Source organism: Prosopis cineraria, unplaced genomic scaffold (assembly GCF_029017545.1).
Source record: "Prosopis cineraria cultivar Desert tree isolate PC_DT_omini unplaced genomic scaffold, ASM2901754v1 PC9, whole genome shotgun sequence".
In the NCBI taxonomy this organism is placed as follows: Eukaryota; Viridiplantae; Streptophyta; class Magnoliopsida; order Fabales; family Fabaceae; genus Prosopis; species Prosopis cineraria.
Genome location: NW_026555340.1, coordinates 27,511,247 through 27,528,204, shown reverse-complemented (window position 1 = coordinate 27,528,204; position 16,958 = coordinate 27,511,247). Strand labels below are relative to the sequence as shown.

At 33.4% G+C, this 16,958-nt stretch overlaps 2 protein-coding genes across 2 annotated transcripts; both read left to right on the top strand.

Moving 5' to 3' along the window:
• The first annotated feature begins 920 nt into the window (after positions 1 to 920).
• LOC129319417 (truncated transcription factor CAULIFLOWER A-like) lies at positions 921 to 6,099 on the top strand. The gene is made up of 9 exons (XM_054964482.1): positions 921 to 1,082; positions 1,222 to 1,429; positions 4,115 to 4,193; positions 4,800 to 4,864; positions 4,946 to 5,045; positions 5,175 to 5,216; positions 5,333 to 5,374; positions 5,484 to 5,575; positions 5,718 to 6,099. The coding sequence occupies exons 2-9, from the start codon at positions 1,245 to 1,247 to the stop codon at positions 5,836 to 5,838; spliced, it is 726 nt and encodes a 241-aa protein (XP_054820457.1). The 5' UTR covers positions 921 to 1,082; positions 1,222 to 1,244; the 3' UTR covers positions 5,839 to 6,099.
• A 4,560-nt stretch (positions 6,100 to 10,659) lies between these two features.
• LOC129320700 (hexosyltransferase GAUT11-like) lies at positions 10,660 to 15,699 on the top strand. The gene is given in 4 exon segments (XM_054966260.1): positions 10,660 to 10,804; positions 11,345 to 11,716; positions 13,878 to 14,244; positions 14,247 to 15,699. Coding segments are annotated over 3 exon segments (1,608 nt in total). The 5' UTR covers positions 10,660 to 10,804; positions 11,345 to 11,563; the 3' UTR covers positions 15,335 to 15,699.
• Positions 15,700 to 16,958: the final 1,259 nt, after the last annotated feature.

Sequence of the window (16,958 nt, the reverse complement as noted above, 5' to 3'; positions counted from 1 at the left end):
TATTTATAGTGCCAGCAGACCGCAGCAGTGATGGAATATTTCGTGAGATAAAGATAGAAGAAATTAAACCGAGCAGCGCTGTTATCCAAAAAAATCACCACAAAAATAAAAAATCATGAGTTCCGATGTGGACAAATTTCTATTCACTCTAATTTTATAATATATATATTAATTAAAATAAAATGGTTCCGCTGTCTCAAATTTCCAAACTTCTGTGGTTCTACTTCTTCGTCTTGCACGCATTGCAGTGCGCCGCACCATTTAACAATATCCTGAATATTTGAAGTACAAATTAACGAAGTCAAGTGAATTTCAAGACTTGTATGAAATATCTAATAATATAGAAAATGTATTATCATGTGCGAATTTCATGAAGTTCATTTTTTTAAACAGAAAAAAATTATATTTTATAAAAAATAATAATATGAAAAAATACTATAAAATTTTATAAAAATTGGAAAATATCAACGTTAAAGAATTTAAGTCCAACAATCTAATAATTAGGTTTAAGGAAAACAGAGCGACAATGTTGAAGTTAGATGGGATTAAGGAAGTCGGAATAAGTGATAATATGAAATGTTTGGGGATAAAGAAGAGGACAAGAGAAAAGACACGCAAGTTGAGCAAGTAGGTATATTAGTGGTAAGTAGCAGTAATAATTGAGTGATTAGCATTAAGAAGAAGATAAAAATGGAGGAAGGAGAGGAATGGGAGTGGGAGTGGGAGTGGGAGTGGGGCCCAGACAGTAACGGACTGTCATGACAGAACGTGTAGCCAATCCGCAGTCGACAACGTTTTCCGCCTAAGACCATTCTGGTTTTCAAAAACCACCTCTTTTCCCCTCCGGTTTCCTACCTCCTTTTTGTCATTTCTTCCCCATTTTCCCCTCTTATTTAATTATTATTTTTTTATCTTGAGTTCTTAACGCCCATCATAGATCAACGCATCAGTGTTTTCTCCCGTACAATCCCAGAACCACACTCGCTCCTCTCTTCTCTCCTCCCTCTCGATTCTCAGTCACAACGTGATCGACACGCAATACAATCCCTCATCAGCAATAAGAAAGGAACATCGCAGTCCAGGTGAGTTAATACCGATATGCACCCACACAGACACATGCGCGCGCGCTCTAATATATCTGTATACACGCACACACAACAACACGAACGCACAGGTATATATGAGACGATTTGGATGTGTGACTGTGTGTTGATTGATTAGCTGGCTGTGTGTTGAGAGAGATCATGGGGAGGGGAAGAGTACAGTTGAAGAGGATCGAGAACAAGATCAACAGGCAAGTGACTTTCTCGAAGAGAAGGTCTGGTTTGCAGAAGAAAGCCCACGAGATCTCTGTCCTTTGCGATGCCGAGGTTGCTCTCATCGTCTTCTCCACCAAGGGCAAGCTCTCTCACTACTCCAGCGACCCCTGGTACCCTACTTAAACCCTACTTTCCTTCTTCCTCTTTCTTCCTCGCTCGCTCCTATCTTTTCTCAATTATCTCTACTCTCGATCTATTTCTCTCCTCCAATATTTTCCTATCGTGCCTTATCTTCTGGGTGCTCGTGTTTACGTTAATTCATTCATGTGAATGAGACTTTGATTTTGATGGAGTAATTATCAACCATTAATTTCATGTGTATATACCTATATATGTGCGTGTCATTGGATTTTCTTGGCGAGATCTTTTGTCTCTTGTACAGATATGCCCGGCATGCAGCTGCTGAGCTGTATTGTTGTATATATCTTTGCATAAACTTGAATTAAAACCCGCCTCCCAAAAATTGTTTTTGGTCTTCTTCTTTCTGATTCTCTTACACAAAGAAAGAGGGCATTTACGTTGGTATATGGGTTTGGCGGATTTGTTTTAGAGTACGGACGGACACAGAGATACTCCTTTAATAGGTTTATCATCGTATAGGTGTCTTTCAATGGGACTGGTGCTGTCATGAGAACTCATTTTCTTAACGGAAAATAATTTGTTCAGGTGTGTGTGTGTATCTAAATATAACATTTGTTGTTTGCCTGTAAATAAGAAACAAAACTGCGGTGGAACACACACAGTAGCAGAGTCAAAATCACAGGCACAAAGCCGTGAAAAAAGCAGAAAAGACATGATTCTTCTTTTTTTTTAAATGACGCCAATCGAAGTTGAAGGGACATCAATTATTTTTTCTTTGATCGTATGTTCGCATGTGTTGTTGGTGCCGCGCCATTCCAACTCGCCAAAAAACACACTCGCATCACATATCAATAGCACCATAAAATTTCTGTACCGTCCGTACACCTCGGAATCCTTCTCCTTCATGATTCCAACCTGCTTGGAACTATCCTTTCACTAGTGTTTTCGTTTGAGGGGACAATATAACATGCACGCGTAGACTTGGGTTTTAAAAATTTTAAATCGAACAACCTTGAATATAATAATTATTTTCAATTCCTTGCATATGATCAAAAGTTTAAATTTTTTTGTAAAAATATTAATTTTTATTTGACGGTAATCTTCTTAAAATATGACTCATAGTTAGAAATAGTTATCATTTTGGAATTATAAGTCAGTAAATACCTTACAGGAAAACTGAATGTGACAAAATATTTTAGGGATCTATTATTGAATATTTAATCTTTCATGTATAAAGGATAGAATGAGATTGAATGAACCTTCATAATATAACAAAGAAATATTTAATTCGGCAAAAAAAGTACTTTAATTTATTCGTGCATTAATGAACAATTATTTTTTGAAGTCCTAGGAAAGGATTAGCTGTACTCCTCGTCTATGCATAAAGGAAAGATGAAAGTTATTGAATTTTTTGCTAGGCTACTTATGGTTAGTTCAGATGAATGAAAAGGAAGAGAGGACGGGATAGGCTATGCATATATCTTCAATTCCTTACGAGACATAGAAATTGAAAACCTCTCAAGTCTGTAAGATCTCATGGTTGCTACCACAAGATATAGAGTAAATATACTTAATATATGGGCTTGGTATTTTTCTCCCCATATAGACTGCGAGCCATTTAAAGTTGTAAATTACTTGGTTTTTCAATATGTAATATGTTTAAATATTGACATTAATTAACCAATAATGCATTCTCTTAGTTAGGAGGAGTAGGTCTAGTGCCAAGGGCTTAAGTGGCGAGGAGATTTTGTGATGTCAATTCCATGATTCAAGTTAATTAAAAAAAAAAAATTGTGCTCAGAGATTGCGTCAGTCTCCCAAGCGAGATTAATCCTACATCCATTGAATGATGGGATGCTCCAAAGATGCAATTATCAAGAACAATGGATTGAGAGAAGTAAAATCTAGAATTACATTTTCTGATAATTAGATTCTATCAAGTACTTAATTCAGTTAAGCGAGAGGCTTTGCATTTCATAAAGCTGAAAGTTTGAGCAGGTAATTAATCAATAAGTTAGCATATCTGGGTTTTACTATATACTTTTTGAATACCTTGCGCCAGCGTGCCAAAATATATGGAAATTTATGATAGCGTTAACTTATAATTAGCTTTTTGCTTATAAGTGTCCTAGGCTTTTACACATGTGCCTGTGAGTTAGGAAGAAAGAAAGAAATGTTAGATTTTTTATATTAAGTATGCTTAAATATAATATATTCTATCAAAATAATTTAAGCTATTTTGGTTAGATATTTCATAAACTTATATATCCATTTGTCCTTTTTTATATTTTAATATTCTTTTTACTCTTTTTTTCTCTTTTTTTCTTTTTGTCTGGGCTTATACTTTTTTTTAATCTTAGAAGTCTCTTGTCTATTCAACTTCTTCTTCCTTTTCTTCTCCTTCTCTCTTTTCTTTTGTTTTTTTTAATGTCTTTTCTATTTCTTTAGCTTCCTTATTTCCATAGATACTAAGATGGATTATGTCATGTCTTTGTAAGGATTAATCACAACGTCAGAAATGTGAGTTGAGGATGATCTTCTTGACATACAGAACATGGCATGACTAAATAAACAGTAAATAATATAGGAAAAGTATTGTGACTGTGAGTGTGCATGGTTTTAATTGCATGTTTCCGAATGGTGCCATGCGTGCGTGTATATATATATATATGTATATGCTAACTGGCTTACTGTTAATTTATTTGTGGGAACAGCATGGAAAAAATTCTTGAACGCTATGAGAGGTATTCATATGCAGAAAAGCAGCTAGTTGCACCTGATCGTTCACCAACTGTACGTCTTCTTCCTCTTCCAAATTAACCCCTCTACACTACTCATTCTTTTTGTTTATTTGCCATTTGTGTGAAATGAAGCTGACAATTCTTTATCGACGCCTTTTCATATATTGACAATTCAGAGTTGGATTAGGTACTTAAATCGTGGCTGACTCCGTTCATGTTTTCTCAAGTTGTGAGATGAATAATAAAATTAGAATGAGAATATATTAAAATGTTAACGAATGAATGAGAATTAACTTTAAGCTTAGTTTAAAGTATAATGAATACATTTTGACCCCATATTAATGATACTGATGCTATTCAGAGCTTGTGCTCTTTGCAAACTCAGGTTCTTCACCCATTTAATCTTAATCTCTAGCGGGAGTTGTTTAAGGTAATTTTTTGTGATCACATAAGCTTATATCCAACAAGTAAAGGCTCAAACTTTCCAGCCACGTCTTCAATCTCTCCAGCTCAGCATCCCATTATTCAATTGAATATCTCCTCCTCCTTTGTATTGCAACTCAAAAATCTGCTGGATATGAAACGTTCCTGTAAATATGCTGATATATATATATATATATATATTGTGAATATTATACATATATCTTCGTGCTGTCAGGAAAACTGGACTTTAGAGCACGCAAAGCTTAAGGCTAGGATGGAGGTCCTGCAAAGAAATCTAAAGTAAGGGATTAAGAACCTGTATGATTATGAAAAGACGCAACAAAGCAGCTGATTTCTTCTTCTTCTTCTTCGTTTTCCTAGGCATTATAAGGGAGAAGATCTGGAAGGCCTGAGTCTCAAGGAGCTCCAGAATGTGGAGCATCAGCTAGATAATGCTCTCAAACATATCAGAACACGCAAGGTACGACTAAAATCATGTAAAAATTAAGCTCTCTCCCTTAACAATTGAGTGATTGACAATACTGTTGTTTGATCTGGTTGTCATACATATGTACAGTGAATTTATTTATCTGTTCCCTGGAATTTGCAGAACCAACTCATGTATGAATCAATTTCAGAGTACCAGAAAAAGGTGAGCCTTACTTCACCATGCACGTTTTCAAAACTATATTTGACTAGCTAGACGTTGTTATAAGTTGTCGAGGTCTTAGCGTATAGCGACTAATACTTGTGTTTTACAATAAGCAGGATAAGAAACTCCAGGAACAAAACAACTTGCTGGCTAAGAAGGTAGTTAAAATCTCCAGTTTCCAAAGCTTTAAATTAAGTATTTATCTATATATATCTATATCTATATCTATATCTTTACGTATCATGAAGTTGGTGATGAAATGGATAGATAAAGGAGAAAGAGAAGGCCATGTTGGAACAGGCACGTGAGGAAAAGGACGATCACGAGCACAATGATATCCTCGTACCCTCAAACATTGGGTTAGTCTCCTTCCGCAAGCAATCCTCAAAATTTGCCAGACGCCATGAAATTGTTGAAGAGGACACGAAATGATGTAAATTTACTCGGCGTTTATTTTACTTGTGATTTAAGCCTTCAATCTGTGCATTTCATTTGATGCAGAGGATCCCTAGAAGCAAGTGGTGGTGGAGGACATAAAGAAGGAACGATGGCTCAGGACCAGGACCAGGCTGTAGCTAGCCCGTTGCTTCCCTCGTGGATGCTTCCGCCCATCAGTGATTGAAAGTGCTCGAGCGCTATCTTCACATGTATACTGTATAAATTGAAAGGCGCATATACATATATACACGCACGCGCACACATTCCTCTGGAGCAACATTTAATATGATGGAAAGGAGATTATTTATATAATATATGCACGTAAATGTGAAGACGTGATAAGTTTGAGTGAGTGGTTTGGATAGTAGTGAAATATATGACCAGGTTTTTAGAGGATTCGGGTTGGATTCCAACCAAATATATTCATCACCGTTTCAAGGATTCACTCCATATCTTTTTTGAGTATACCTCTTTCCACTCATGAGCAATCTTTTTTATGTATTTAGTTGTCTATTGTATTTAGCAGTGGATTGCTAGTTGTCATATTAAATTAAATATTGAGGCACTGAATTAAATATATTATTCAATTAATTATTGCTATGCAAAAATGTTACCATCTTATTTTCAAAAACATGTCATGGTAATAATTAACATTAAATAAATACATAATCAATAAATAAAATGACACTACAAAAAAATGACAATATGTGACACCATTTATTCAAGAATTCAAAAGAAATTTATTTATATATATAGGGAGAAATTTAAAATTCAAATTTTCAACAGTTTTTAATAAAACCGTCGAACAATGCATCACAATACTCAACGATTATGTGACATAATCGTTGAGTATTATTTTATTTTTATTATTTTTTAAAATTTTATTAATATTCAACAATTGTTTATAAATAATCGTTGAGTAAAGAATTTAAATACTAAACGATTCTTTTATAACAATCATTAATATTGTTTATTCAGTGATTGTTTCTCAACAACTATTAAATAATGTTTTTTAAATTGTTTTAGATTTTTCTTGAATTATTTATTTAAAGTTATGTGAAACTTATTTTTTCTCTTTAAAAATTCAAATACTCTCATCGAACTCCTTCCTCGAGCTTTGAGATTGTATTTCCAACCAAATCCACCATTCCTCTACTTGAAATGTCATTTTTGGGTTGCTGTTGTTGATTTCTCCTTGCACCGCCATGGAATTGTTCATTCGTGGGTCTTGTGGCATCTTCATCTCTTCGTCTTCCTCTTATTCTTCCTAGCTTCATCCTCCTCTTCCATTCCATTCATGATTTCTCTTCTCCTAACCATTCTTGTTGTGGGTTGCTCTGAGTGCATAAAAGGTTGTTTTTTTAATTCATATATAAAAGAATTTGAGATGTTTATTTGTGCCTTCAAAGTATTTTCATTTGTGTTTTTCTTTATTTTTTTTACACATTATGCATTGCAGATTAAATTTTCACAAAGATTATAACACATTTCAAATATATCAAAGTTTTACCAAGGACATAATTGCCGCTATTGTTCGTGGATTCAATAGTATTCTCAATTTATATAAAAATTACTTAATTTATATTACTTTTTTGGGATAGATCGAACTGAAAAGGGAAAGAATAGCTTTTGATTTGGAAGAGGAGAATAAAGCTCAAGTTGAATGGAAAAAAAAATTAGTAAAGGAGCAAGCCCAAAAAAAAAAAGAAGCTTTTTCCTCATTGCTAGGCCAAGAAAAAGAGTAAAGCTAAGTGTGTCAAGAGTATTTTCATGATAGTATACAAATTTCTTCCTCATCTACCAAATTGCTAATTGTAGCATTTCTGTGTGCATCTTTCAAACAATCTTACTTTTTTTGAGAAAATATTTATTTTATTGATTTTACTTGGAAAAGCATTTTATTGTCATTAAATTTTGAATTTATTATATATTCATGTACATGTATGATAATTGTTAGTGAAATTTGTTTCTAAGTGCTAGAATATAATTATATAATTTATAATGCAGAAGTTGCTAGAAATGAAACCCCCCATTTTAAAATATTTGATTATAATATTCAATGGTTATGAAAAAAAATTATTGAACATTTTTATATTGAACAAATATAAAATGATTGTACCATACAACTGTTTTATATTGCAAACTATTTAGCAGTTCTGAGGCCAGAATCATTAAATATTTCATAATATTCAATGATTCTTTCAAATTGTTGAATATTGTTAATTCCATAAAACAAATATTCAATGATTTTTTTTATAAAAAACCATTGAATAAAGTGAGAATATTCAATGATTAAAAATCATTGAATAAAAGTTTCAAGAATATTTAGTGCTAGATTGCTTAATAATTTAAAACCGTTAAATATAATTAAAATAACCATTTTATATTCTTTTTGAGCTGGATTGGGTGTGTGCCGTGAATATTTGATTATTTCAGAGTCTCGTCTGCCATCACACTAGGGGATTGCTAATTTGATAATGAAGAGAATCTTATAACTACTTTAACTATTCCTTTGTATATAAGTTGTACTCAGTTTTATTTTTAACAATCTAAATATAAGAATCCTCAATAAAATCCGTGACAATTTTGCATGATTTGCTAGTGGCCAGGTGCTATAGTGACGCCAAAGACCTTTCCAAAGTGACAAGGTCGTGTGTCGAAATTTTCCCTATAACTATATAGTAACAAGTAGCAGCATTTCACCTAAGCATGCTGCGTGGGTGATTATATGTATTAAGTTACATTCCGCGTCTTGACACTTCTTGGTTAATGATGCTAATATAACAGTTAACAAGCAGATTTATTTTTTGACCTGAACAGTAGATTTAATAGTTGCCCATCAAACCTAAACATCAAATGATTATAGTAGTCACTAAAATTTCAAAATCAACATCTTACAGAATAGCAGTGAGTAATTTTTCCAAAAAAAAAAAAAATCCATTCTACCTAATATATAGGAAAGCTTTTAGCAACTCTGTTTAGTCCAAAATACAGTACAATATGTAGTGCTTGTAATCAAGGAGGGTATTTTAAAGCTATCAAATATTTAAATATAAATATTTGTTTCACTCAAGATTAAAATTGAAAAGATATAAAATTATTTAGAAGATGACAATTTATAAAAACTAGAGTTGTTAGCATTGCATTGTACAATATGGTGAATTTGAAAGAGTAGTGTTTAATCATGCTTGTTGTGTGAGGAAAAGAGGTGGCCCAAAACTATCAATCAAGGGTTCCATGGGCTAATTGCAAAAAGGAGGCTTTTTGGTAAACAAGTAGGGCCTTCTGATCCAATTAAAACATCTGTCGAGGTGTTCAATTTAAATTAAGACAGCATGAAATACGTTGAGGCCCAGATTGAAAGAGTAGACAAAAACATACAAGTGAATTGTGAGGAATATGAAAACGAACACCCACGGGCTAACACGACAGTGTCATAAATCAAAGTTAATCTAATCAGTAAATGATTTGGCTTATAATTTATAGATCAAATGTTAACATTAATGTGAAAATTTTATTGATAGATAGTTTGTAAATATTTCTATCAATACTTTTTAAATTTAAAGCATGAATTTATTCTCATGACTTTTTAAAAATCAACTCATCTAAACTTTATTTTATAAAAAAAGAAAGAATAAATACGAAAATATTGAAAAGCCCTTGTAGATACTTATAATTATATAACTATTTATGAAATGAGGTCTGTTTATTTTATAAAAAAATAATATTTGTTAGCGATATAGTTATTACATATAAATGTTGTGGTGAACATTAGACACTTAGGTTTTTATTTAAGTATAAATGTTTTAAGGGATTTTCAGGAAGAAACTTTAATTAGTATATAGAGATGTCATCTATAGTTGTCAAATACTTAAGTTGAGTTTCTAAATTTAATATTTTTGTATTTATAATTTATAAAATTATGTCAACTTACTTATAAAATCAGATTAGATATAAATTTAGTTAAACTCGTGAACTTATACTTGAATTTATTATTTTTACTTTTTTAATTTATAAGATCATGTCAATTAATTCATAAATTTAAATTAGATATAAATTAGTTAAATCTGTTAAGCTCATCAAATTTTTTTTAATTGAACGAATTAAATATATATTATAAAAATTTAGTTCATAAAAAGTCATAAAACTTGGTCCAAGGGAAAAAAATTGAAATACAAACACTAACATTAATACAAAAACTAAAATATCAAAAATAAGTTATCCTGTTTTAAAATTTTTATATTTTGTATATAATAACTATCAATGTAGATAGATTTAATTTTAATAATTTATATTTTAAATATATTTAAATTAAATTATAATTATATTTTAATAATTATTTGTTAATAAAAATAAACTTTTATGTGTTTACAATTTGAGTTTACAATACTTGTTTACATTCCTATCTTGAATTTGATATCATATATAGCATTTTTTTTTTAGCAAGATGTCATGTATAGCATGGAAGGAATCTAGGAAAAAAAATACTAAATTATAAAATTGTATATAAATACTAATATACTAAATAATATACTTTATTCAGTCGATTTCTTCTTGATTTATCCAACATGATATAGTAAAAGGCCAAGGTCTTATTTATTTTGTTAAGAATTTAAAGAAATGAGAATGAGAAAATGAAAATAAATTTTAAAAATATATTTGATATGACAAAATTTTTTAAAAAAATTAGTAAAAAAGAAAGAGATGTCTTTAAAAACGACACCTAGTTTGAGCAGACAAACACAGACAAAATTAGTTGTATGGGATATCACATAGATATGTAAAAAAATCAAAAAAATAATGTAATAAAAAAAAGATAATAATGCCTTTACTATAAATTAACAAAAAGAATTTATTATTTGAGGTAAGTAATTTTTTTATTTGCTGCCATAATTCTTCCTAAAATTAATTATAACCCGACAAAACCACGACCTGGCCCCACACACACACACACACACACACAAAAGAAAAGAAAAAAAAAAACACGCACACACACACACACACACACACAAAACACGATCTCGTCTAGTTTGTAGCGGATGCATTTTTCTGTCAACGAACAAGCATTCCACACTTGGTCCAGCTCGTCTTCGGAGGCCGTTCACCGCAATCAGCCCTGCGTGGTTGTTCTCGGGCAAGTGTTGAAGAAGGTTCGAATCCTAGGGCTTTGTCTACTGCCAAATCCGATGAGATTGATTTGTTCAATCTGGCTTTGAATCTAGATTTGAGTTTGTTCCCCGCGTCATCTCTCCCCTTCGTAGTTGTCAACCCCGTGTCGGACGCTGGTGCACTGTTTCTTGCTTCGTTTGAAATTTTTCATTTTAATTTGGCTTTGAATCTGGTCGTGTAATCGTTTGAATATTGTTCCTTTTGAATAAAGATTGAGTTTACTCTTTTTGTAAAAGGGGGAAAAAAACTTTGATTACAAGTTTTCGCTTCAATGGTGTGTAATCGGCTGTTATATTTCTGCCCTGTTCATTTTGTTTACTAGCGACTTATATGCTTTGGAATGTTTTGTTGTGCAATGCTCGATTTGTTGCGTATTGATATTCTGTTTATGAGTCTCTTTATATCATCATCAATTTAGAAAATTCTCAAGGTATTTGTTTGTGATGCATGATCTGATAAATGGCTTTGCTCGTGTTGTGTCTAACAATTGACAAGCTTCTGTTTAAATTGTCACTCTTCAGTGGCTTAGAAGAGTGGCCTGAATCTATTGGCTTACTAAGGAAAAATCAAGTTGTCTCCACTCAGATGATGATGATGAAGGTGAATATTGGGGTTATAGCCTAGTGCACCAAAACCATAAAAAAAACCCTTTCCTTATGATGGATTTCTGATCTGATATGAAATTTGGTTCGGTCTTATTTCCTGATTTGGTGGTGAATTGTGGACGGGATCATTGAAAAATGCGACGACGGGCGGCCGAGTATCGGCGCCCGGTTCGACGGAGGTTTTCTTATTGGATCTGGGTGCTTCTTGGTCTGTTCTGTATTGCTGGCCTGGTTTTGTTTGTTGTACAGCACAATCATGAAGAAGATCAAGTCGAATATCCAGTGCAGGTAAGAACTGTGGACCTTTCTGTTTCCTGATGCATGTTTTTCATTGGATTTGTTACTCATTCAATGCAATAGGATCCTGGAGATGCTCATTGGATTGTAGAACACCATAATGATTGAAGTAGGAAGTACATGCTGCCTGAATGGCATTGTAGTTCAGTCAATTCTATTGATACGATTGTACTGGTTTTCATGGTGCTCCTTTCAGGATTCTAATGCTATTAATCATATTGTTTGAATCAATAAATCTAATGCTTTTCTTAGTGCAATTAATAAATCTGAATGAGGTTGCTCAAACTACCACAGAAGGGAAGGTGAAGTAGGTCTAGCTGGTGGAAAGAACGGGAATGCTTTTCTTAGTGCAACCTCTTTAGACCTCTAGCTATTTGCCCATCTTTGACATTTTTTTCCATTTTGAACGATGTAAGAGGAATTTTTGTTTCTTTCATCCATGCAAATCAGAAGAAAACCTTTGGTATTTATTCAAATGTTCTGAATTAATTGAAGTGCACTAAGCTCACACTGAGGCTAAAGTCTGCATTTTGCAGATCAAATTTAATTTGCAATTTCAATCTTGATTGTAACTTGCTGCAGTGGTGCGTTTTGGGCTGTGGTCTAGCTGTCACTAGTTGAATTGACATTGATTGTTGTCTAACGTGTGCATTGTTTTGGTTAACTTAGTGATAATTTAATTTGAAGATATTTAAGAGGTCAATTTCCGTTGAAATTTCAGGATGAAGTATTGTTTACTGTGAGTGCTTTGGCTTGCTCATTGGTTCTCTTTCCTACCTCATAAGTCATAACAACTTTTGTTTAGCATAAAAATTCAAATTTAGTTGTATTTGGTACCCTCTAGCATGTCCTTGTTACCGCAGAAGGTGGCAAAAGAAAAATACTTGCAATTTATAATTATCATCAATATATATCCATATATATAATATAAAATCTTTAGCCATCCATAATCTTTGTAAACCACGAATTGTCTGACTTATCTTTTAGACTTTGTGAAAACCAATGGAAAACGTGTAGTTGAAAAGCAAACATGTTTAGACTTTGCAAACCGCACTATTCATAATACTGAGTCTATAGTAGTTTTTATGCTATTGTCACCTCCGCATAGACTGTGGTTGTCTTCCTTCATTTCTCCTGCCATCAAAGTTAGTCACCTGCTTTCAATAGCCATTTCCCCCTTCTTTTTCCTTCAATAATAATCTGTTTGTTGCCCTCGAGAAAATAATGAAACTGATAAAAGACCAAGTGAGCCTAGCCCACCATTAGTTAGCTACCAGAGATGAAAGAGGAGGGAAATAGCTGAAGCTGATTCTGTTATGAATTAAATTAGTCATATTTTATTTTATTTTCTCATTGTTAGTTGCTGCATTGTTTTGTTTTAATTCTTTTTGAGTTAGCCAGCTGAATAAGTGGACCATTATGACTGTTAGAGTGGTTCCAGCATTCTAGTTTGTTATTTCAGAGATGATCGAGTCTGTTCAGATATTTTAGGAGATTTTTCCGATTTTATATCATTTTAATGTATCTCCAGATCTATAAATAGGCTAGCAACTTCAGAAGCTAGTCATTCAGAAGTAAAATTCAGTTTTATCCCTTTTGGAGATTCTCCTTGAGTCTCTGGCTGTTAAGAACACCTAGAGTGAGATAGTTGCTGTGTCTTTTCTTAATAGATTTAACCCTTTCCCTTATTTTTTAAATCAGTTTGAGTCCTTACTATGTCATATGCTTTATTCGTTAGTTTTTTGGCCAAATTTACATAGTGGCTTCTATATCAATAAGTGCCATGACAATGGAATTGCATCCTTAATCTAGTTGATGACATTTTACCGCAGTGTTCAATGCTTGGTCATTTGAAGCATCAACGTGAAGTAGTAAACATGTTTTATTATGCATTCATAATCTATGGGGTGGAAAAGAAAGGGTGCCAACGGTCAAGAGGCCTCTTGTCATGGATAATGAAAAAACAAATAGCCTTTTCAATGATAAGCATGGAACTCAGACAACAGTTCATATCAAATTGCGAAACTATGTTTTTGCAGTCCATAAGAGTGAATTATTAGTATTTCTCTCTTTTGACGTGTTTCATGTTTGATAATTAGTCCCTTCTCCCCTTCAGTCTTAATATTTACTGAAAAAGTAACCATCTTTTCAGGAAAGATATGCCCGAGGTGGACATGTCACTAAGAGGAGTTTGAATTTTACAGAAGAAATATTAAGCGCAACCTCATATTCACGGCAGTTAGCTGAGCAAATGACTCTAGCTAAGGCGTATGTAATTATTGCCAAAGAGCACAATAGCCTTCACCTAGCCTGGGAGCTCAGCTCCAAAATCAGGAGTTGCCAGCTTTTGCTTTCAAGAGCTGCTATGACAGGGAAGCCTGTGACACTGGAAGAAGCTGGACCAATCATCACAAGCCTGTCATCTCTAATATTTAAGGCACAAGATCTCCATTATGACATTGCAACCACAATCATGACAATGAAATCACATATTCAAGCTCTTGAAGAGCGTGCAAATGCGCAACAGTTCAAAGTACTGTATTTGGTCAACTAGCGGCTGAAGCTCTGCCCAAGAGTCTTCATTGCCTAAATATCAAACTTATGTTTGACTGGTTAAAGAAGCCATCCCTGCAAGAACTCTCACATGAGAAGAGAAACTCCCCCCGTCTCATGGACAACAATCTGTATCATTTTTGCATATTTTCAGATAATATGTTGGCCACATCTGTAGTTGTTAACTCAACTGTCTCCAATGCAGACCATCCAAAACAGTTGGTCTTCCACATTGTTACCAATGGTGTCAATTATGGGGCAATGCAATCATGGTTCCTCAATAATGACTTTAAAGGGGCCACTGTAGAAGTGCAGAAAATTGAGGAGTTCCATTGGTTGAATGCGTCATATTCTCCTATTGTCAAGCAGCTTCTTAGTGCAGACTCACAAGCCTTCTATTTTGGTGGTTATAGGGATCTAAATGAAGTTGAACCAAAAATGAGAAACCCTAAGTATTTGTTTTTACTGAACCATCTCCGGTTTTACATCCCTGAGATCTATCCACAACTGGAGAAGGTTGTTTTCCTAGACGATGATGTTGTTGTCCAGAAGGATCTGACCCTGCTCTTCTCCTTGGATTTACATGGAAATGTGAATGGTGCAGTTGAAACTTGTCTCGAAGCATTTCATCGTTACTACAAATATCTCAACTTCTCAAATCCAATTATAAGCTCAAAGTTTGATCCCCAGGCTTGTGGATGGGCATTTGGCATGAACATTTTTGACTTGGTTGCATGGAGGAAGGCAAATGTGACTTCAAGATATCACTATTGGCAGGAGCAGAATGCAGATGGTACATTGTGGAAAGTGGGTACCCTTCCTCCTGGTCTTCTAAGTTTCTATGGCCTGACAGAGCCACTTGATAGGAGATGGCATGTTTTGGGATTAGGTTATGACCCAAATATTGACAACCGCCTGATTGAAAGTGCTGCAGTTATTCACTTTAACGGAAACATGAAGCCATGGCTGAAGGTGGCTATTGACAGGTATAGGCCACTTTGGGACAGGTACATAAATCAGAGCCACCCTTATCTTCAAGATTGTGCTACAAGTTGAAATATGCTACTTCTTATGACTGGTGATGGACTATGCTGTCTCAGATATTTTGGACTCTTGATCTGTGGTTGCAGCACTGTAGAGTCAGAAGTAGAAAATTTTGACTTTAGAGTTTTTGTTTTCCTCTTTTTCCCTTCTCAATCAGTGTTTTGAAAGAGAAAAGAGTGATTTATTATACACTAGAAAAGCTCAATTGCGCTAGGTGAAGAGATATGGGATAATCCATTTTTGGCTGATGGGGAATTGTGATTCCCCGGTCTGCAAATTGTAGAATTATTTGTTCTTTAGTAATTCTTGTAATAATTTATCTGCTCTTTCAAATAGTAATGTAATTGACTGGAAATCATTTTCTTTCCTTCTCCCAAGTTGTGTATATTTTGCATTCTTGTGTAAGCCAGCTTTATTCAGTGGAATGCAAAGCCAATGGCATCAGCTGACTCTATCAGTCCTTCGCAAGTCAACTGAACTCTTCCCTTTTCATGACGGCTTTGGTCAAGAACATTACTCTATTTGTTAAGGGGGGGAAAGCAGAAGAGTTTGATGTGGTGGATGTGGAGCATCAATGTTTAAGGAACAAAGAAAGAGGTTAGGTTAGTATTTAACGGCAATAGCATTGATGGTAAGAGGCCACAGTTTCGCAATTTGCATGGATATAATCTCATTCTCTCTCTTTTATTATTATTTTTTTTTAGGGTAAGACCTGAACTTGTTTTTCATGTTATAGTATGTTGGCTGGGTTGTTAATTTCTGCATGGGCATGATTGTCGGCGGGAGAGAGAGGCGTTACTCTGCACAAGTTAAGGCCTTAAGGTGCTATATTTGCCGGAGCGGCTCTTTGTGCACGGCGACGATTTTGTCTTTTCCTTTTAATCCTCTTTTATATTTGCTGTCGTGCACTAGTATCTTATTAAAAAAGTAAAAAATTGAGTGAGTGGTAGGGGTGAGTAAAAAAAAAAAAAAATAGAATTGAATCAAATTAAATTTTTGTTAGTTAATTTGGTCTATTCGGTTTGTTTAGTTTAATTTAATTTTGTTTTATATTTCAGTTGATTCGATTTAATTAGTAAAATTTAAAATTAAATAGATTGAACTGATCAAATTATCATGTATGTATCTATATATATTTATATATATATATATAATTTATTAATTTATATTATATTTAGTTTATGAATTACTTTATTTTATTTTATTATTTTTAATTTTATTGTTAAATAAAAGTAAATGTATAATTTGACAAGGTGAAAATCTAGTCCTTCATTAAAATGGCTTACTAGCACTTTATAAGTCCAATTTTATATATAAATCTTGTCTATTTTAATAGGATAAAAAATAACAAAATTGGTTTAGGTCCAAACAGTCTAGCATGAAGCCAAAAATCAAATTAACTAATTGAATCAGATCATCAAGTTTTGATTTGATCCTTGTTCGGTTCAACTCAGTTCATATTTTTAGCATTGTTTGATTGATATATTTTACACATTTTGACGTTAAATTAACTGATGCTCATACCTAGGGAGTGGCAATGTCGGAGGGTTTGATGAAGGTGGCTTTGACTTCAATGACAGTCAGTAAGTGATTGGCTATGCTAAAAAAGAACTCATCATTAACTGTTAACTATAGT